Source organism: Scyliorhinus torazame, chromosome 1, assembly GCF_047496885.1.
Source record: "Scyliorhinus torazame isolate Kashiwa2021f chromosome 1, sScyTor2.1, whole genome shotgun sequence".
Classification (NCBI taxonomy): domain Eukaryota; kingdom Metazoa; phylum Chordata; class Chondrichthyes; order Carcharhiniformes; family Scyliorhinidae; genus Scyliorhinus; species Scyliorhinus torazame.
In genome coordinates, this window is record NC_092707.1 from 177384197 (window position 1) to 177406283 (window position 22087).

Consider the following 22087-nt stretch of genomic DNA (forward strand, 5'->3'; position numbering starts at 1 on the left):
CTTGGTAGGGTGCTCTTTTAGAGGGTCGGTGTTGATGCGATGGGCCAAATGGCCTCCTTCTGCACTGTATTGATTCTCTGATTCTTTGATTCTATGAGCTGAGATTTTCTTTTTAGTTTTTAAGTGGGAATAAAGATAGCAGTTAAGGGTTATTGTGCTGCTATTGATTAGCATTGTTTAAGGGATAGTTGTAAGATATTTTCTTGAGTGATGTTAAAGATTTTTCAATACTATGTTAGGAATAAAGTTTGTTTTAATATACCACACCCCTGGTATATTAAATAAATCACTCCTGGAGCAAGGTATTCTTTCCTCACAGGTCTTAAAAAATGTAAATAAAATATTTCTGTTGGAGTCTAGTCCATGATCGTAATATATCTACAAGGCACAAGTCAGGAGTGTGATGGAATAGTCTTCACTTGCCTGGACAAGTGCAACCAACATTACACAAGAAAATTGACACCATCCATGACATAGCAGCCTGCTTGATTAACACCCCATCCATCACTTAAAGCATTCACTCCATCCACCACCGATGCACGGTGACAGCCATGTGTACCATCTACAAGATGCACTGCAGCAACTCACCAAGGCTCTTTAGACTGTCAGCACCTTCCAAACCCTCAACCGCAACCACCTAGAAGGATAATGGCAACAAGTGCATGGTAATACCACCACCTGCAAATTTCCCTACAAGTCCCACACCATCCAGCCTCTGAGCTATTGTTCCTTCACTGTCGTTGGGTCAAATGTCTGGAACTGCCCTAACAGCACTGTGGGTGTATCTAATAACAATAATATTTATTGTCACAAGTAGGCTTACATTATCACTGCAATGAAGTTACTGTGAAAAGTCCCTAGCGCCACATTCCGGCGCCTGTTCGGATACACAGAAGGAGAATTCAGAAAATCCAATTCACCTAACAGCACTGTGGGTGTATCTAATAATAATAATCTTTATTGCCACAAGTAGGCTTACATTAACACTGCAGTGAAGTTACTGTGAAAAGCCCCTAGTCGCCACATTCCGGCAACTGTTTGGATACACAGAGGGAGGATTCAGAATGTCCAATTCACCGAACAGCACTGTGGGTGTGTCGACACCAGTGTTCTTCAAAGTCGGGGGCGCGACCCGTGGGTGGGTCGCGGGCGGGTGTCGAGAGGGCCGCGGAGCCGTTGTCCGCGGCGCTCCCGATCGCGCAAATCCCCATGCAGCAGCCGGCTTTTTATAATGCCGGCTGCAATCAGCCGCGAACACGTTAAAAACAATTTGGCTGCATTGCGCATGCGCACACGATGATCGGCGCACTCGCATGCGCACTGCGGCCGCTATTTTTTTAAACGGTTGCAGCTTTTTGTTTTATAAGTTCTGTAGTGGTTTTTATTCATTTATTTTATTCATTTAATTTTTATTTTTTTCATTTATATTATTCATTTTATTTTTTTACAAGTTCGGGGGGGTTTTATTCATTTTTTTCATTTATTTTACTCATTTTGTTTTAAAGTTCGGGGGGGGGGTTTATTTGATGAAATTTTACAGGAGAAAAATGCAGAACTTTGGACAGATGGAGACTCCATACTTTGCGACACCGAAAGGCTTCACCTTCATCCAACAGGTTCCATTGGAGGAGCGTGTACGATGGCCAAAGGGACTCAAAACCATTTCCTCCATTTTTGTCAGCAGCAAAGAAGGTAAGAGAAAATGGTGGGTCACGCAGGTCGGCCGGCGTGGGCCGCAACGGTCAGCCGGCGTGGGTCAGGCAGGTCGGCCGGCATGGGTCGCTCAGGTCGGCCGGCGTGGGTCGCGAAGGTCGGCCGGCGTGGGTCGCGAAGGTCGGCCGGCGTGGGTCGCGAAGGTCAGCTGGGTTGGGTCCCGAAGGTTGGCCGGTTGGTAAAAATGGGTCCCCGGAAAAAAAGTTTGAAGAACACTGGTCTACACCACATGAACTGCAGCGGTTCAAGAAGGCAGCTCCCCAACCCCTTCTCAAGGGCAATTGGGGATGAATAATCAATGCTGACCCAACCAGAGAAGACCTCATCCCATGAGCAAATGAAACAAAATGTCGTAAAAATAAAACCTACTGCGTCGACATTTCCTGGGACATTTCCACATCCCCCTCTGTTTCCTAAAAACCTTACACTTTCTAATGTGATTGGACCTGTTCTATTCCTCAGCAAATTGGCTGGAAAAACTGCAGCACATCATCCACCAATTCGTTTTGATGCCATGTCTGTCATTCCGGCTGTTCTGGTGGGCACTCCACAACTGTTGCTGCAGATCCACAGCCCCCCCCCGGCTCTGTTTCCTAATACTCTCCACAGGCTAACCACGGGAAAAGAATTAGGATATTTAATAGGTTAAAATGACAACAAAAATAGCGTTTTCATTACGTGTAATACCTTATAAAATAAACACCATGGAATGATTAACACGCCGTCTGAAGTTACAGGCTTGCTTTCCTGCTTCTCACACCAGTAAATCCCTCATTGCAATCATCCGCTTGTAACTCCTTCTGGGATATCGGTCATTCTATATGCAGCTTCTGAGCGAGAGTGAATCCCAGCTGTTTTTTTTAAGTGTATCAAACTGCCTGCAGGCTGAGTTGAATCCCAGCAGCAACCCCCCCCCCCCCCCCCCCCCAAACAGTATGGACCTTGTCTATATATGAGAAACAGCCTGTGTTCATGAACTACCCCGGGTGGTCTAATCGCAGTCGAAACATTTGTCTTCCGAGTGTGTCACTCTGCTCCCCTGGTGCAGAGCGAGTTGGGGATCAGAAGGAGGGACTTGTCACCCAACGAGGGTTGTTGATAGGCGGCTTGTTCAAGGGGTTTCTCGGCGGGTCCTGCAAGATGCGAAGGTCCAGTTGCTGGCTTGCTGACAAGTTGTCAGAGAGCAAAGCGGATGCCCAACAGGATCTGCGGTAGGTGGTGAAACACTTTGGGGGAGAAACACAAAGTGACAGATGACCAGATGTAACACAGCGGCTACAGGGCGGCCCAGGAACACGGCGCAGGGGAACAGGGCTCTCACATCTCGTTCTGTTTTGTGAGGGAGAGATTTCATGGTATTTTCGCAGTTGGACCAGTCAGAGCCAGACACCAGGAAGCGAACAGGAGAGCCACTTCCCTTGCAAGTGTCTCTGACCACCTCGGGGTGAATTAAGGTAATAAATATCCATTATTCTAACTTTCCACCTGGAGCTGTCCCGGCTCTGACCTTGTAAATAGATATTCCCTCCCAGAAAAGTAATAATCTGGCTTTGCGCTTATGTATAAAATTTAAGAAGATAGACTAATAAGGAATATTTCCGCTTGTACAGTGAGACACATTTAGTTACTGAGCAGGACCTTGTTTGAAATTCCCTACCTTCGGCGAACAGGGGGAGGGAGGGGGGGGGGGGGGGGGAATGACAATAATTTACGATTGACACGCGGAATTGTAGAAACAGTTTTGATTTCTGATTGTAATCCTTGTGCTTTGGCCGGTCGCTTGACTCCCCCGCGCAGTGTGTAACGGCATCAGAAAGTTGAGAAGTTGAGACTCTCCCCTCACTTGTGTAGGAGTCTAGCGGATGGTCAGACGCGAGGAAGGAGATTCCTGCAGGTCACGGCTCGGGCGGCTGAATCCTGGCTTCATTTCACACCAGAAACCCCAATCCAAGTGCTTCAGGGTAAGGAGATTTCCACTATTTCGTGCATTCAGCTGCCTGGAACAGACTGCACTCCAGGGCGAGGACAGCTCCGGCTGCAGGAATACCTCGAATCCAAACAGTCCGCTGGAGGAATTGATATCTTTTTAAGTCAGCTTTTGATTTCCCTTTGTCATTTCACTCAATTTCGTTTCTTGATATTGGCGGGAAGGAGGTAGAATCGGAGGTGTAGCTGGATTGGAAAGAGTGGTAGAAAGGTTTGAGGGTGTGGGGAACTGATGGAATCTCACAGTGCCAAAGGCGGCCATCCGGCCCCTCTCGTCTGTGCTGGCTCTTTGCTGGAGCTGTGTCATTCTGACCCAGCCTCCAGCTGTTCTACCGAGAACAAGATAGTAACAGACTGAGCATTGTGTTTCTTGTGAATAATACAACAGGACGGCTTCAAGATGGTGATGGAGCTCGCTCCATGTAATTGTGCAGCCAAACCTCTGTTGTGGATAGCGACGCAGTGTGGGCAGGTTACATATCAATACAGCTTGAAATAGCGCCGTTTGAAGGGGAGATGATCCAAAAGAGGTTTGAAAACGACATACATCAGCTTGATAAAGGAACGCTGAAAAAGGCACTCCTTCCCCCCCCAATGGAATAATGCTATTTGAATGCAAACAATATCATCATCTTGTGTTTATATCAACACAAAGTATTACTCCCCAAAGTGGAGTATTACTCCCCTTTGGGACTGGCAGGAATTGCAGTGCAGAAATATTCAGAACACACGCTTTTCAGGGAGATAGTGAATAACTCCTGTCGGCTCATGTGCTTAGTTTCAAATTAATAAAAATGTGGTTAAGGGCGGGATTTGGGATGAAATCAGATTTTTCTGCGAGCAGCTCAAACAGATCATTTACTACATGAAAAGAAAATAAATGCATTTTCTTTGACTTCAAATGTATTGACTCACATCAAAGAGGATGCCGTGAAGTCACAAATCACTGATGTGATCACTGATGTGCAGTTACAAAGAGCTGAAGCAAAAGGCAATGGATTTCAACATCCCTGCCCCTGTACTGGGATACGGTTGTGTGAGGAAGCCAGTGCCTGTGTGTTTGTTCACCTGAGGAAGGAGCAGTGCTCCGAAAGCTAGTGTTTGAAACAAACCTGTTGGACTTTAACCTGGTGTTGTAAGACTTCGTACTGTGTTTGTTCAGTGTCTGCAGTTTGAAGCTGCGACACGGTGACGGGAGAGGTTCTCTTACCCCAGTCGGGATTGAACTGGAAAAAGGAGATGGAAAAGTGACACCTTTAGTTTGAGAATCTTGCGCGGTCCGTGATGAAATGAAATGAAAATCGCTTATTGTCACAAGTAGGCTTCAAATGAAGTTACTGTGAAAAGCCCCTAGTCGCCACATTCCGGCGCCTGTTCGGGGAGGCTGTTACGGGAATCGAACCATGCTGCTGGCCTGCCTTGGCCTGCTTTCAAAGCCAGCAATTTAGCCCTGTGCTAAATAGCAATGAAAATTATGAAAGCAATGCTAAAACAACCTCCTTGTAAACCCCAGGTTTAACCTTAAGCTTTGTTCTGGCATCTGTCTGTGCTGGGGAGGCGAGTTCAAGGATGGCCTCGGAACCACATCCATGATCTAATTCCATGTTCACACAATGGCTGGACCAAGGGAATTTTACAGTTTCCCGACCCCCATATTTCTCTGTGAAATATTCAGGGAGTTCTTTCTGACAAGAAGACTCCAGATTTATTTGAGATTCCTACCATTACCAGCGCCAGCCCAATGATTTGGGTGTTGAGTTCTGATCACACCTGTGATTTATCGCTGTGCCAATATTTGCTCACTCACCTGATGAAGGAGCAGCACTCCGAAAGCTAGTGATTCGAAACAAACCTGTTGGACTTTAACCTGGTGTTGTAAGACTTCTTACTGTGCCCATCCCAGTCCAACGCCGGCAACTCCACATCATGGCTGCCAATGTATACTGTTCACCTTCTCCAAGACTATGGTGCAGGGAAGGCTGGACGCCCATGTGCTAGGGGTCCCCGTATTGGCAGTGAAAATGGGACTGCACATGTATCAGTGAGATGAGAAGAGCAGCGTCGGGGGGGCATTAGAAATCAAGCATAAGTTTTCTTGTCAAAGTTCTAGCCGGTGTTGTGCTCTGAAGTAGTGTACCACAGGGATAGATGCTGGCTCCCTTGCTGTTTGTCATGTACATTAAGGATCTAGATGGAAATGTGGATGGTATGATCAGTAAGTTTGCAGATGACACAAAAATTGGTAGTTTGGTAAACAGTGAGGAGGAAAGCCTGAGATTATAGGGCGATATAGATGGTCTGGGTAGATGGGCAGAACAGTGGCAAATGGAATTTAACTCTGAAAAGTGTGAAGTGATACATTTTAGGAGGACTAACAAGGCAAGGGAATACACTATGAATGAGGACGCTCGGAAGTACAGAGGAACCTTGGGGTGCATGTCCAGAGATCCCTGAAGGCAGGAGGACAGGTAGATAAGATGGTTAAAAATGTGGGATACTTGCCTGTATAAGGCAAGGCATGGAATATTAGAGTAGGGAAGTTATGATGGAGCTGTATAAAATGCTATTTAGGCCACAGCTAGAATACGGTGTGCAGTTCTGGTCACCACATTATAGGAAGGAAGTGATTGTACTGGTGAGGGTGCAGAGGAGATTCACCAGGATATTTCCTGGGCTGGAGCTTTTCAGCTATGAAGAGATGCTGGTTAGGCTGAGTTTGTTTCACCCAGAGGGTGGTTAGAGTTTGCAATGAAGGTCCTAAGAGGGTGATGGAGGCAGGTTCAATCGAGGGATTCAAAAGGGAATTGGATTGCTATTTGAAAAGAATGTGAAGGCTTCAGGGATAAGGCACTGCTGCCTCACAGACCCGGGGACCCGGGTTCAATTCCGGCCTTGGGTAGCTGTTTGTGTGGAGTTTGCGCATTCTCCCCGTGTCTGCACGGGCTTCCTCTGGATGTTCCAGCTTCGTCCCACAGTCCAAAGATATGCATTTTAGGTGGATTGGCCATGCTAAATTGCTCTTTAGTGTCCAAAGGTGTGCAGGTTAGGTGGGGTGATGGGGATAGGGCAGGGCAGTGAGCCTAGTAGGGTTCTCGTTCAGAGGGCCAGTACAAACTTAATGGGCTGAATGGCCTCCTTCTGCACTGTAGGGATTGTATGATTCTATGTCCAAATGCAGCAAGGCCTAGACAATATCCAGGCTTAGGCTGAGAAGTGGCAAGTAACATTCGCACACACAAGTGTCAGACAATGACCATCCCCAGTAAGAGAAAATCTTTAACCATTGAAATGTCCCCAAATATCGACATCCTGGGGTTACCATTGACCATAAACTGAAGTGGACTAGCCATATAAACAACATGGCTACAAGAGCAGGTCACAGGCTAGGAATCCTGCAGCAAATAACTGATCTCCTGATTCCCCAAAGCCTATACACAATCTGCAAGGCACAAGTCAGGAGTGTGATAGAATACTCTCCAGGATGAGTGCGGCTCCAACAATATTCAAGAAACTTGACACCATCCAAGACAAAGCAGGCCACTTGATTGGCATCCATCCATACATATTCACTCCCTCCACCACCGATGCACAGTGATTAACAGTGTATACTATCTATAAGATGCACCGCAAAAACTCACCAAGGCTCCTTAGGAAGCACCTTCCAAACCCACCACCACTACCATCTAGAATGAAAGGGCAGCAGACCTATGGGAACACCACCATCTGGAAGTTCCCATCCAAGTCACTCACCACCCTGATTTGGAAATATATCACCATTTCTTCACTGTCGCTGGGTCAAAATCCTGCAACTCCCTCCCTAACAGCACTGTGGGTGTACCTGCACTGCAGCAGTTCAAGAAGGCAGCTAACCACCACCTTCTCGAGGGCAATTAAGGATGGGAAATAAATGCTGCTTAGCCAACGATGCCCACATCCCATGAATGAATAAAAAATACTACAAGCCATGAGAGAGTTTTCCCCTGATCACCATAGATCTCTTTATGCTGGCTGTTGGTGCCACTCTGTTGAATGCTGTCTGATATCAAGGGCTGTCACTTTCACCTTATCTTCAGAATTGAATTATTATGTCCATGTCTCGACAGAGGGTATAATGAGATTTAGAGCATGGTCCTGGCAGAACCCAAACCAAGCATTGATAAATAGGTTATTGGTGAGTAAGTGTAATTTGATGACACAATAGAAACTCGTTCCATGACTTTACTAATGTTTGGGAATAGGTTAAAAGGGCTGGGTTAGATTTATTTCTGCTTTTTGTGGACAGGACAAGGGAATTTTCCACTTTGGCAAGTGGATGACAAAATTAGAGCTGTACTGAAACAACTTTGTTAGACGTGTGGCTAGTTCTGGAGCATAGATTTTAAGCACTACAGCTGGGGTATTATTGAGGACCATAACCTTTACAGTGTACAGTGCAGTCAGCTGCTTCTGGATGTCATATGGATTGAATCAAATTGTCCGAATACTGGCAACTGTGATGGTGCAGACCACAGGAGGGGACTGAGAAGGGTCACTGCTTTGCACTTCTGGCTGGATATGTTTGCAAACGCTTTAGCATTGCCTTTTGCACTCACATGCTGGGCCCCACCGTTGATAACAATGAAGATGGATATCAATAGTGACTCTTTGCTCATTAGACATTTAATTGTCAATTACCTTTTCTGACTGAATGTGCAGAATTGCAGAGCTTAGACGTGACCCATTGGTTGTGGCATCACTTAGCTCTGTCTACAGCAGGTTGATTTTGCTATTTAGCAGTCATGTAAGTCAGTATTAAGATTTCACCAGATTAACAAATAATTTTTAGATGCACCTTATGTTGCTCCTGATATGATGATGAGAATATGTCTAGAAAATGCAGCCTGAATTTCTAAAATCTTTGTAGATTAACTGTAGCCTGCTGACTTTCTCTCCAACTATATGGAAGAAGAATGAAAACCACATTGTAACACAGATATATCACAGAAATCGGATAACTTTCTCTTTTACTAGCAGAGTTGTAAGTTCTGTACATTATGATGGGAGGTCTTCCTGCAGATTGGAGGGTAGCTAATGTAACTGCACTATTTAAAAAGGGAGGTAGAGAGAAAAAAGGGAATTATAGACCAGTAAGCCTGACGTCGATAGTGGGAAAAATTCTAGAATCCATTATCAAAGATTTTATAGCAATGCACTTAGAAAACAGTGGCAGGATCAGACAGAGACAGCATGGATTTATGAAAGGAAAATAATGCTTGACTGGAATTCTTCGAGGATGTAACTAGTAGAGTTGACAGGGGAGCCAGTGAATGTGGTAGATTTGGACTTTCAGAAGACTTTTGACAAAGTCCCACATAAGAGATTAGTGTGTAAAATTAAAGCGCATGGGATCAAGGGTAGTGTATTGAGGTGGATAGAAAACTGGTTTGCAGGCAGGAAAAAAAGAGTAGGAATTAACAGGGGCAAAATTCTCCGGAAACGGCGCGATGTCCGCCGACTGGCGCCCAAAACGGCGCAAATCAGTCGGGCATCGCGCCGCCCCAAAGGTGCGGAATGCTCCGCATCTTTGGGGGCAAAGCCCCAACCTTAAGGGGCTAGATTGGCGCCGGACGAATTTCCGCCCCGCCAGCTGGCGGAAAAGGCCTTTGGTGCCCCGCTAGCTGGCGCGTAAATGACATCTCCGGGCGGCGCATGCGCGGGAGTGTTAGCGGCCGCTGACGGCAGTCCCGCGCATGCGCAGTGGAGGGAGTCTTTTCCGCCTCCGCCATGGTGGAGACCGTGGCGAAGGCGGAAGGAAAAGAGGAGCCCCACGGCACAGGACCGCCCGCGGATTGGTGGGCCCCGATCGCGGGCCAGGCCACCGTGGGGTACCCCCCCGGGCCAGATCTCCCCGCGCCCCCTCCAGGACCCCGGAGCCTGCCCGCGCCGCCTTGTCCCACCGGTAAGGTAGGTGGTTTAATCTTCGCCGGTGGGACAGGCATTTTAGCGGCGGGACTTCGGCCCATCCGAGCCAGAGAATCGTGCGGGGGGGCCCGCCAACCGGCGCGGCGCGATTCCCCCCCCCCTGTCGAATATCCGGTGCCGGAGACTTCGGCAACCGGTGGGGGCGGGATTCACGCCAGCCCCCAGCGATTCTCCGACCCGGCGGGGGGTCAGAGAATCTCGCCCCAGGTCTTTTTCCAAATGGCAGTGACTAGTGGGGTACCGCAGGGATCAGTGCTAGGACCCCAGCTATTCACAATATATATTAATGGTTTAGATAAGAGAACAAAACGTAACATCTCCAAATTTACAGATGACATCAAGTTGGGTGGAAGGGTGAGGCAGGTGCAGAGATCCTTCAGTGTGATTTGGACAAGTTGAGTGAATGGCAAATCAATAGCAGATGCTGTGTAATTTGGTGAAATGCGAGGTTATCCACTTTGGTCGCAAAACTGAGAAGCAGCCTATTATCTGAAAGACCATAAATTAGGAGACGGGAATGTGCAATGAGACCTGGGTGCTCTCATATACCAGTTGCTGAAGGTGAGCATGCAGGTACATTAGGCAATAACGAAGGCAAATGTTTTGTTGGCCTTCATAGCGAGAGGAGCAGGGATGTCTTGCTGCAATTACATAGGGCCTTGGTGAGGCCACAGCTGGAATGTTGTGTGCAGTTTTGGTCTCCTTTTCTTGCTCTAGAGGTTTATCAGACTGACCCCTGGGATGGCGGGACTGACGTATGAGGAGAAATTGAATTGGTTAGCATTGTAGTCGCTGGAGTTCAGAAGAATGACGGGCTCCATGGTGGCACAGTGTTTAGCACTGCTGCCTCACATGCCAAGGACTCGGATTCAATTCTGGCCTTGGGCGACTGTGTGAAGTTTTATGTTCTCCCAGTGTATAGCCATGCTAAAATGCCCTTTAGTGTCCAACAATGTGCAGGTTAGGTTACAGGGATAGGGTGGGGTGGATGTGGGAGGGGAAAGGGTAGGATGCTCTTTCAGAGGGATGGTGCATACTCGATGAGCCGATACACTGCTACACTGTAGCAATTCTATGATTCTATTTTATCTCATAGAAACCGATAAAATTCTAACAGGACTAGACAGGGTAGATGCAGGAAGGATGGTTAGTGTGTTCAGAACCAGGGGTTACAGTCTGAGGATATGGGGAAGATCATTTAGGCCAGAGATGAGGAGAAATTTCTTCACCCAGAGAGTGGTTGGCCTGTGGAATTTCTTATCAGAGGAAGTAGTTGTGGCCAAAAAATTCAAATTACTGTGCACACTCCTGTCTGCATCAACGGGGCCAAGGTGACGATGGTTGACAGCTTCAAATTCCTAGGTGCGCACATACCAAAACTCTGTCCTGGTCCAAGGAAATTCGCATGTCCACACTTTTTACAGATACATCATAGAAAGCATCCAATCTGGCAGCATCACAGCCTGGTATGGCAACTGCTTGGCCCAAGACTGCAAGAAACTTCAGAGAGTCGTGAACACAGCCCAGTCCATCACATGTACCTGCCTCCCATCCATTGACTCTGTCTACACCTCTCGCTGCCTTGGGAAAGTGGGCAGCATAATCAAAGACCCCTCCCACCTAGCTTACTCACTATTCCGACTTCTTCCATTAGGCAAGAGATAGAAAAGTCTGAGAACATGCACAAATAGATTCAAAAACAGCTTCTTCCCTGCTGTTACCAGACTCATAAACGACCCTCTTACCGACCGACCTGATTAATACTACACGCCTGTATGCCTCACTCGATGCCAGTGTCAATGAATTCACATTGTGTACCTTGTGTTGCCCTAAAATGCATTTCTTTTCTTTTCATGTACTAAATGATCTGTTTGAGCTGCTCGCAGAAAAATACTTTTCACTGTACCTCAGTACGCATGACAATAAACAAATCCAAGCCAATCCAATCCAATTTAGGGCGAAGGGGATCAAAGGATATGGGGGGAAAGCAGGAATAGGCTGTTGAGTTGGATGATCAATCATGATTGTAATGAATGGCGGAGCAGGCTCGAAAGACTGAATAGTCTCTTCCTGCTCCTATTTTCTACTTTTCACTGTTTCTATGTCAGAATGTTGTACATCAGAATGTTAGGGATAAAATAGAAAAATCTAAATACTGGAAATGTGAAATAAATCAGAAAGCATTGGAAATACCATGCCTACCAACCTCTGTAAAATAAAAACAGTTTCCCTGCTTTGTCCTCAAGTTGACCTTTCTGCTATGGAGGAAAATTCCCCCTTAATATCATTTTTCTGAATTAGCAAGACATTTGTGCTGTGGAGTGCCCTAACTAATTTCATCAAGCTTTTAGAGTTGGAGACCTTATCAATCTAGACTCTTGGAGATTAATTGACAATGGGCCACATAATCCACCAGTACTTCAGTTAAGCTTTAATTCAGTTTTACCATTTATCTTGAGAGACTGTCATCTTGCATTTTCTGGAAACTTTAGGTGAACATGGTTTCAGCTTTTGGATTGTCGCTCATCATACAGAGAGTCCTAAAACTCAATTCAGAACTAGGATTTAAATAATTAACAAATATTATAGTAATGACCTCTATAGTTTGGTAACATCTGAAGAATGTTATGTTAAGAAGTTGCCTCCATGCCTGCAGTCCAATTATAAATGATGGGCCTGTTTCCGAGGTAGGAGGCCCAATCAGAAGGCCTGAAGCAATGGACAGCTGGCAACCTCAGAGTTGGGCACTGCTGTTGTACCTAGGCGACAGTGAGGACACCTCAAGATGGAAGTGCTCTCTGAAGATTTCCACAAGTTAAAAAATCAAAAATAGCCAAAGCTGTCAGGCTATCATTGTGGATGATTAACCCCTGCAGACGATGGCTAGTGGTGGTAGCATTGGCCTTCTGATCCCCTTTGTAATGGTCAAGTTGATAGGAGGTGACCTCGGTCTCCCTGTTATCCACAGGCTGTCCTACCATAGAATAGCATAGAATCGCTACAGTGCAGAACGAGGCCATTCGGCCCATCATGAGTCTGCACTGACACTCTGAAAGAGCATCCTACCCAGCCAACTTCCCCGGCCCTATTCCGGGTGACTGCCTCCAGGAATCTGCTGGGCTTCAGCCGTCCAGTGTTGGGAAAGTCTCAGCAGTGGCAGCATCTTGATCTCAATTAGTCTCTAAAGTGGCCAAATGGCTACCCACCATTGCTGGGTAGGAGCCAGTACCACAATGACCCCTTCTCAGGCAAGATCGCTCAAAGATAGAAATGCATTAGGGAGCCGACCTGATGCACTATCATTAAATTTGACTCCTGATCCTGCCTCCTGGGGATGGAGAAGATTAGCCAATTTTTTTCCCCAACCACATTAACACACCCAAGTCCTTCCTCTCTTTTTACACCGGTATATTTTCAACCTAAGGATTATGTCACCTGAGCGCTATTTCTTGGTTTACTTAAATTAGTTGTTTAAATCAAGCAGATAAAGATTATTATTATTATTATCAGTAGAAAAGATCAGAATTATGAATTTGTCTCAATTCGATAGTTTATTATCTGTAAATGATTAATCTGTGAACGATTTCCCTCGTTCAATATACATGCAGGAACGTTCCTTGTGGAAATATACAAGAAAAACTGTTTGGAATCAGAGGGTAAAATATTTTCATGGTGAGGTTGAGCCAATACTACATTTTGTATAGAGATCCGCTGCACTTAATAACAACCCTCCCACTTAATCCTTTTACTATTTTGTTTACCACATATTTAGATGGAACCTTATGCTGTTAGCTGTTGTGTGCTATTATTTTACTTTTTAATCATCACTTATATTGTATGCAACGAGGGCAGTGTGTGAACATCTGGGAAATACTATTTGATAAAACATAAATATCACATGTTAGGATCTCTCAACAATGTATGATGAGTAGGGACCATGCAAAGTTGGAGGAGTCACAAAAGAGTACAAATACCGTTCAATTTTACTGCACAATCTGGAACTTCTTGAAAAACAATGAACAATAGAGAAATACTCACAAAAACATTTCGGATGGAATCTGTATTTCCTTATCATTTAAAATAGAGTGTTGTGAGTGTTCCTTCTGAGCAAGCCGACTGTCCCTAAGATATTAGCTAAACAATCAGCCCGTGAAATAGGCCTTGCTTTGCTCATATTTCTGGGCACAGTAAGAAGTCTTGCAACACCAGGGAGGTGACCTACCTCTTCACTCACCTGATGAAGGAGCTATGCTCTGAAAGCTAGTGATTCCAAATAAACCTGTTGGACTTGAACCTGGTGTTGTCAGACTTCTTACTGTGCCCACCCCAGTCCAACACCAGCTTCTCCACATCATATTTTTGGGAGCAAGGGGGAATTCAACAAAAGCTACTTTGTAAATATATTTATTAAATTTATGTTGTTTTAAATGGCCTGACTTGACACTTCATCTACTGGATTTATTTTCATTTCAGAAATAATTCAATTTCTGACCTTTCATGGACAGTATGTTATATTGTTGCATTACAAGCATCATCTATGGAAGAAATTAGAAAATGCTTCTTATAGACGCTGTACTTCATTAACAAAAACACTTTGCTCTGGAATTGTCCTGTGGTTCAGTCATGTTACTGTATAACCTTTAGTAGTATGGATGATATGTGAAAATACCAGTTAACTGATTATTAGGTAGCACACCCAAATCAATATTAAATTTGCTCTTACTACTGTGTACCAGTAAGTATACCTTGACATTCCAAGGTAGAGAGGCAGATAGCAAAAAAATAATGCATAAAAAGAGGGATCTGAGGAACCAATAGCTACAACAGCAAGAGAGCTGTGATTGAAAATTATTTGATATCTTCAGTGAGGCCTAAATTATTGCTTGTCAAAACCACCTTGCAAATCTCTACCCCGCCCACCCTTTATTAATGTTAAGTCTTTTTGTTCCTCTTTGTATAGAGCACCAGGTGGGAAATGTAAACCAATAAACTAATAGCAGTAGTAGATGTCACATTATTGTTCATTGTTTTCAAAAAGGCAAAACCTCAACACTTGAATCATAGTAAAAGTGGCAACAAAAAAAATCACTGTATAAGATGAGCTAAGTTTTTGCACGAGAAGCATCCTTTTGACATTTCAAATTTTTCCAATACCTATTTTAAAGTTCCATCTAAATGCCATCAAAGGGCTGAAAGTCTGAGATGTCAGTGATTTCTCTGAAAAATTACTATTGGGATGAAAAGAGTGCTTCACTCACTTTCCTGAGTCCTGGATATCAAAACTGCAAAATAAAAGATTCTACTGACTCAATGTCTTTTCAAAAACTACAAATATCAGAACATTATGTTATCAGATTGAAATATCTTTACCATTTTAATTATTTTTTATTTTTCCTAGGTATAAAGTGGCAGTCCGCACTGAAAAGATTAAGAAACTTTGAAAATTCAGCCTCTACATCGATCCTAAATGATTCTCAACCCTACTAAATCGCGATAATAGACAATCGTTGAGAAGTGACATTTTAAAGAAAATCTGCTTCTAAAATGGATATAAATAGTTCCGATCTGTTTAATTCAACTACAGTGACAACAGTTTCTTATGATGCAACCACGGAAAAGGCATGCGAACTTATGGATATGAAATGCTTCATGATTCTTACAAATGGCCAAAGCATAGCTATTGCTGCATTATGTTTAACAGTGGGACCATTTACTGTTTTGGCAAACATTTTAGTTTTATACATCGTATTCGTTACCCCACAACTCCGATGTCGACCCTCTTACCTGTTTATAACTAGCCTCGCAGCTGCCGACCTCTGCGCAAGCATCAATTTTGTGTACAGTTTTGTCAGCTTCCACGTTTTCAAGCACCGCGATGAAGATTATGTCTTCCTATTCAAACTTGGAGGTGTCATTGCATCTTTCTCAGCTTCTGTGGGCAGTTTGTTGCTCACTGCCATTGACAGATACATATGCATTCATAAGCCTTCTGAATACAGGACAATTTTAACAAGGAGAAAAGCAGTGACCTGCCTCCTATTCACATGGTCAGTTGCTGTTTTTATCGCTTTTCTTCCTTTGATGGGATGGAATTGCATTAAGTACAAGGACCATTGCTGTGAGCTATTTCCTCTGGTGGATAAAAGCTATTTAGCTTGCTGGATTATTTTAATAACTTTCCTGTTAGTTTTCATAATTTATGCCTATATACATATTTTGTGGAAAGCCCATGCTCATTCAGTCTACATGGAGAAACAGAAAGAAGGAAGGAAAGGACAAGTAAAAATTGGGCACAGACGCATGGATGTTAAACTTGCCAAAACACTGGGCTTAATATTAGTAATTCTGATTGTTTGTTGGTCTCCAGTGTTGACTCTGATGATATATGATCTATTTGCCAAGGTAGACAAAGACACCAAAAAGGTATTTGCTTTTTTCTGCATGCTGTGTTGGTTAAATTCTACTGTGAATCCCATTGTTTATGCTCTAAGGAGCAAAGATATGCGCAATGTATTATTAAGTATCTTGCCTAGATACAAGAGAAAGATACCATCTTTGGAGGGCAGCACAGAGTCAGATGGCCACTTTAAAAACAACAATACGATTACGACCATCTCTTCATCAGCTGGGCAATGCAACGTTGTCAATTCCGAGAATTGTCTCTAACTTGATCAAAGCATTGATCAGCTGGATATTAAACATTCAAACATCACTTTGAAAAAGAAAATGAGCAGTCAAACCAATGTCATTCATTGGGAGCATTATTACTGGGGAATTATTTTAAAAAACACTTTATCAGACATGGAGTGATCCCATTAGACCTAATGAGGGCACCTCTATCTGCTGATAAATAGAATATTTCATATTGATCACTATGCTTCAGATAGTTTACAGAATTCAAACATCCTCCATGCCAACTTTTCTGCAAGAAATGATTAACTCTTCAAATTTCAGTGTGAAATTCATTAACATTTCAAACATGAGCAACTCCTTTTTGCATACACTGCCAAACATAGTGTCATAAATGTATGACCATGGTTTATGAATTTTGGTATGGATCTTCAATATGTAGCATTATGACAACAAACAGATACCTTTGTGCAAAGTTACTGTGGTAAGAAACCTGGAAAATGTATATCGCCAGAAAGAGGGAAAAGGCTTAAAGAGAGGAAATTCCACTAATATTTTATAGGAATCATAGTTCACACCTTAAAAATAGCAATCTAATTGCAGTTAACAAATTAACACCACGCTGAAGCAAAAAGCAAATACCAATGTCAAAACATTCCCTTTGGTTTTCACTATTTATTACTTGTAATGTTATGAGAAAGAATTTTAACTGTGTATTTTTGTAAATATTAGAAGCTTTGCTCTTAGGCATAAGGACTGGTACAAGAAAAAAATCGCAACTTAGCTTTCAGGATTCTTGCTTCATTCTATGTATTGCTACCCATACCCAATCTATTGAGTAGTTCAGTCTGTTGACAGCAGTGACAACACTTTTAGCATAGAATTTGCAGACTCCACTGGCAATTGGACAGATAACCCATTATCTTTGGCCATTGGACCTTGCTCTGCTATCGTAGACTTTTTTCGTAGAATTTACAGTGCAGAAGGAGGCCATTCGGCCCATCGAGTCTGCACCGGCTCTTGGAAAGAGCACCTTACCCAAGGTAAGCACCTCCACCCTATCCCCATAACCCAGTAACCCCACCCAACACTCAGGGCAATTTTGGACACTAAGGGCAATTTCTCATGGCCAATCCACCTACCCTGCACATCTTTGGACTGTGGGAGGAAACCGGAGCACCCGGAGGAAACCCACGCACACACGGGGAGGACGTGCAGACTCCGCACAGACAGAGAACCAAGCCGGAATCGAACCTGGGACCCTGGAGCTGTGAAGCAATTGTGCTATCCACAAGGCTACCGTGCTGCTATCTTTACCTTCCATTCATACTGAGGTTGTTAAGAATGAGCAACACTTATTTCCTTATTATTGATAATCAGCATGTGCTAGTAAAGGTGATTATGAAATTAAAATGCAGCAATTGCATCGCTGTAGATTGTTCGCTGACTCCATTTTAGTGTGCAACCCAGAAATTACATATTAATGGGGATTAAGTGAATTCGTTTGTGTGTTCCAGGCAATGAGTGTGTTATTTTGTTCTGGTGGCAATTGGAATTAAAGTCATGTTCTGTGCAAATATTTACTTTTAAAAGGGAAGGAATAATTTGGAATGGACAGTCTATAATTGTATATATTCATTAAACTATAGTTGTATGACAGAATAATACAACATGGATTGTGTCTGCAGTTTTCTAAGGAACTTATCTGCAGAATTTGTTGCATCATTTTGAGGATACACTCGCAGACTGTGGAGTAGAAATCTGCTTTGGACGGTAGCACAAATGGTCCATATTGTATCGTATGTTAGTCCATTATACATTAACTTCAATGGAACTGAATATTAGGTGAGCTGCATAAAAGATGGCAAGGTACAATGCTGCCTATTTAGGGCTCATGCCTAAAACAATCTCCTATTTTGGATGTTTCCCTGCAATGGTCATTTCAATCCTGAATCAATCAGCTTTAGAGAATCGTCATGGCTGCCTGATATATTTGAACTTCCTTCTTGTTATTAAATTATTATAACGCATTTTAAACTAATTTCAGAAATTTCAGACAGTTTTTGAATATATGTACAGTGTAAGCATATATATAGGGCAACAGCTATATGTGGAACCTACAATGTCTCATAAGGATTGATTGGCAATAGATAAGCAACATTTTGGAATGGGAATAGATGAATTTTTAATTGCCAGGCATTGGTGTGACCTGGCTGTGCAACACCCCCTACACCAGCACCTCTCGATCTGAAACCCACTCTGACACAGTGACAAGGCGTCACCATGAAGATCTGCTGCTTCAAATTTTTAGGCACCCCAATCTGTGTGGAAGCCTGTTCCTATTATGCAAATGTCTGTTTTCCTGGGATTTCGATCAGATTCTTGCCAGGGCTGACAGCCCGGTGGAAGGCCCAGCACAAGCATTGACACACAATTTCTGGGTTCCAATATCTGGAAAGAACTTCAAAGTTTAGTGAAACTGGACTCATAAATTAATATTAAGATGTGGCATAAAATCTTTGTGAGGATTTTGAAACATATATATTTAACATTATTGCACACATTGGCGTAATCTTACCAGAATTTAGCAAAGTGTCAGGCTCTGACTAAAAACCGATGTGTAACTCCAACTGCGCAGGCCAGATTTCTCTCCAAATATTGAGACTCTCTGAAGAAAAAAAAAGATTGGGCATAGGTTATGCCATCACTCTGGTGGGCGAGCCTCACAGAGCAAGCAGCCGGCTCCACAGAGATTGGGGCGCCATCTTTAAAGGGTGTCCCGATCAATAAACGGCCCCAAGACCCCACAGTTCCCTGGGTCCGTATCCCTCTATTCCTATCCTATTCATGTGTTTGTCAAGATGCCCGTTAAATGTCACTATCGTCCCTGCTTCCTCCACCTCCTCCGGCAGCGAGTTCCAGGCACCCACTACCCTCTGTAAATAACTTGCCTCGTACATCTCCTCTAAACCTTGCCCCTCGCACCTTAAACCTATGCCCCTTAGTAGTTGACCCCTCTACCCTGGGAAAAAGCCTCTGACTATCCAGTCTATCTATGCCCCTCATAATTTTGTCGACCTCAATCTGGTCGCTCTCAACCTCCGTCGTTCCAGTGAGAACAAACCTAGTTTATTCAACCGCTCCTCATAGGTAATGCCCTCCACACCAGGCAACATCCTGGTAAATATATTCTGCACCATCACTAAAGCCTCCACATCCTTCTGGTAGTGTTGCGACCAGAATTGAACACTATACTCCAAGTGTGGCCTAACTAAGATTTTTTACAGCTGCAACATGACTAGCCAATTCTTATACTCAATGCCCCGGCCAATGAAGGGAAGCATGCCGTATGCCTTCTTGACTACCTTCTCCACCTGTGTTGCCCCTTTCAGTGACCTGTGTACCTGTACACCAAGATCTCTCTAACTGTCAATACTCTTGAGGGTTCTACCATTCACTGTATATTCCCTACCTGCATTGGACCTTCCAAAATGCATTACCTCACATTTGTCTGGATTAAACTCCATCTGCCATCTCTCCGCCCAAGTCTCCAAACGATCTAAATCCTGCTGTATCCTCTGACAGTCCTCATTGCTATCCGCAATTCCACCAACCTTTGTGTCGTCTGCAAACTTACTAATCAGACCAGTTACATTTAGCGGAGGACTTGTTAACAATACTTAAATACATGGAAATCAATTTAAATAAGGTTTACACCCTTTGGTGGAGAGAGAATCGTATTTTCGATTCCCGTGGGATTTTCCACCCAAGTCGCCAATCCCACCCACGGCTACTGCGGGCTCAAAATCACCCCAAACGGAATTCACTTGAAAGAATATTCACTTGTCACTGAATTAAGTTTTCATTCTTTCCTTGCACAATTTGAAAGATATAATATTCAAAATAATAAGTTGAAAATTCATGCGTCAGATTGGCGGGGAGGTGGTGGCATAGTGGTATTGTTGTTGGACTAGTAATCCAGAGAACCAGTATAATGATCTGGGGACCCAGGTTCGAATCCCACCATGGCAGGTGATGGAATTTAAACTCAATAAAATATATGGAATTTTAAAAAGTCTAATGATGTCCATAAAACCACTGCTGATTGTCATAAAAACCTGTCTGGTTCACTAATCGAAGGAAATCATCTGCCATCCTTACCTGGTCTGGCCTACATGTGACTCCAGACCCACAGCAATGCAGTTGACTCTTAACTACCCCCTCAAGTGCAATTAGGATGGACCATGAACAAATTAAAAAAAACAGAGTTTGGGATTTTTGAGCTTACGTTTCCTACTGTCCTGTATGTTTATTAGCCTAGTTTTGGTTTGTTGGAAATCAAACATCTCTTGTGGCTTAAGTTGTTTGCAGCCATCTACATGAGCTGCCTTTGAGCCAAAAATGGTGAGTTGTCTGAAAAGGGTTTCTGTGAAGGCACTGATTACCATATTGACCTCTGGAAATGTTCACACCAAAACAAGTGTCACATGGTTCTCTTAGAATGCTTAACGGTCAACAAAGCTAATTATATCCAGGCAGAAACAATATCGCCGTTCCACCATTTGCTTAATTTCACAATTTACAAACCTGACATGCAAATTATTCTGCCAATTTGGTATTTGTCCTTTAAGACTTTTATGCAGAGTTTTTTCTTAATTCTGAGACACTACACCATGAAAATCATATAATGGGTTTTGTTATGGGCCAGGGTTGAGGGAACCCCAAAGTGTATCATGGAGTTCACCTGACCCACAACTTTTAATAGATTGTTGTATGGGGAGCGCACGGCCCACTCTACAGGTGTGGTGCAGCAGAAATGGAAAAGTATTTTTAAAAGCCAAACAATGATTATTCTATGAACTCAAGTTAACCTTTTTAAAACATACAGTGAACATCTTAGCAACCATCAATTCAAATACAAACCCAAAAGAATACAACACTAAGTAATCCTTAATAACTTCCCAAACAACATCCAGAAGACAAAAGAAACACCTTTTAACAGAAGCACATTAGTTTTACATTCACTACTGACAACATTTATAATTCTGAATTCACCAAATGATCAAGAGATAGTCTTTTCATGGCAGAGAGATCAACAGTACACCTGCTCTGTCTGACTTCAGCTCTAACACTGAAAACAAAACTAAAACACACCCTGCCGCACACAGCCTAAAACAAAAGTAAAAAGCTGACAGACAGCCCAGCTCCACCCACACTCTGACATCAGTGCAGTAATATGAGCAGCCAAACATTTCTTAAAGAACATAGAACATAGAACATAGAAAATACAGCACAGAACAGGCCCTTCGGCCCACGATGTTGTGCCGAACCTTTGTCCTAGATTAATCATAGATTATCATTGAATTTACAGTGCAGAAGGAGGCCATTCGGCCCTTTGAGTCTGCACCGGCTCTTGGAAAGAGCACCCTACCCAAACTCAACACCTTCACCCAACACCAAGGTCAATTTGGACATTAAGGGCAATTTATCATTGGCCAATTCACCTAACCTGCACATCTTTGGATTGTGGGAGGAAACCGGAGCACCCGGAGGAAACCCACGCAGACACGGGGAGGACGTGCAGACTCCGCACAGTCAGTGACCCAAGCCGGAATCGAACCTGGGACTCTGGAGCTGTGAAGCAATTGTGCTATCCACAATGCTACCGTGCTGCCCTTGAGAACAAATAAATCTACACTATATCATTTAACCGTAATCCATGTACCTATCCAATAGCTGCTTGAAGGTCCCTAATGTTTCCGACTCAACTACTTCCACAGGCAGTGCATTCCATGCC

At 43.7% G+C, this 22087-nt stretch overlaps 1 protein-coding gene across 2 annotated transcripts; it reads left to right on the forward strand.

Annotated features, from left to right (window-relative positions):
* Positions 1–2918: 2918 nt before the first annotated feature.
* cnr2 (cannabinoid receptor 2) lies at positions 2919–17960 on the forward strand. 2 transcript variants are annotated; one of them, XM_072501230.1, is made up of 2 exons: positions 2919–3167; positions 15059–17960. In XM_072501230.1, exon 2 carries the CDS (start codon positions 15205–15207, stop codon positions 16324–16326), a length of 1122 nt encoding a protein of 373 aa, XP_072357331.1. In that variant the 5' UTR covers positions 2919–3167; positions 15059–15204; the 3' UTR covers positions 16327–17960. The 2 variants fall into 2 exon arrangements, with proteins under 2 accessions (XP_072357331.1, XP_072357336.1); XM_072501235.1 differs by lacking the exon at positions 2919–3167 and adding an exon at positions 3574–3674.
* The last annotated feature ends 4127 nt before the right edge of the window (positions 17961–22087 follow it).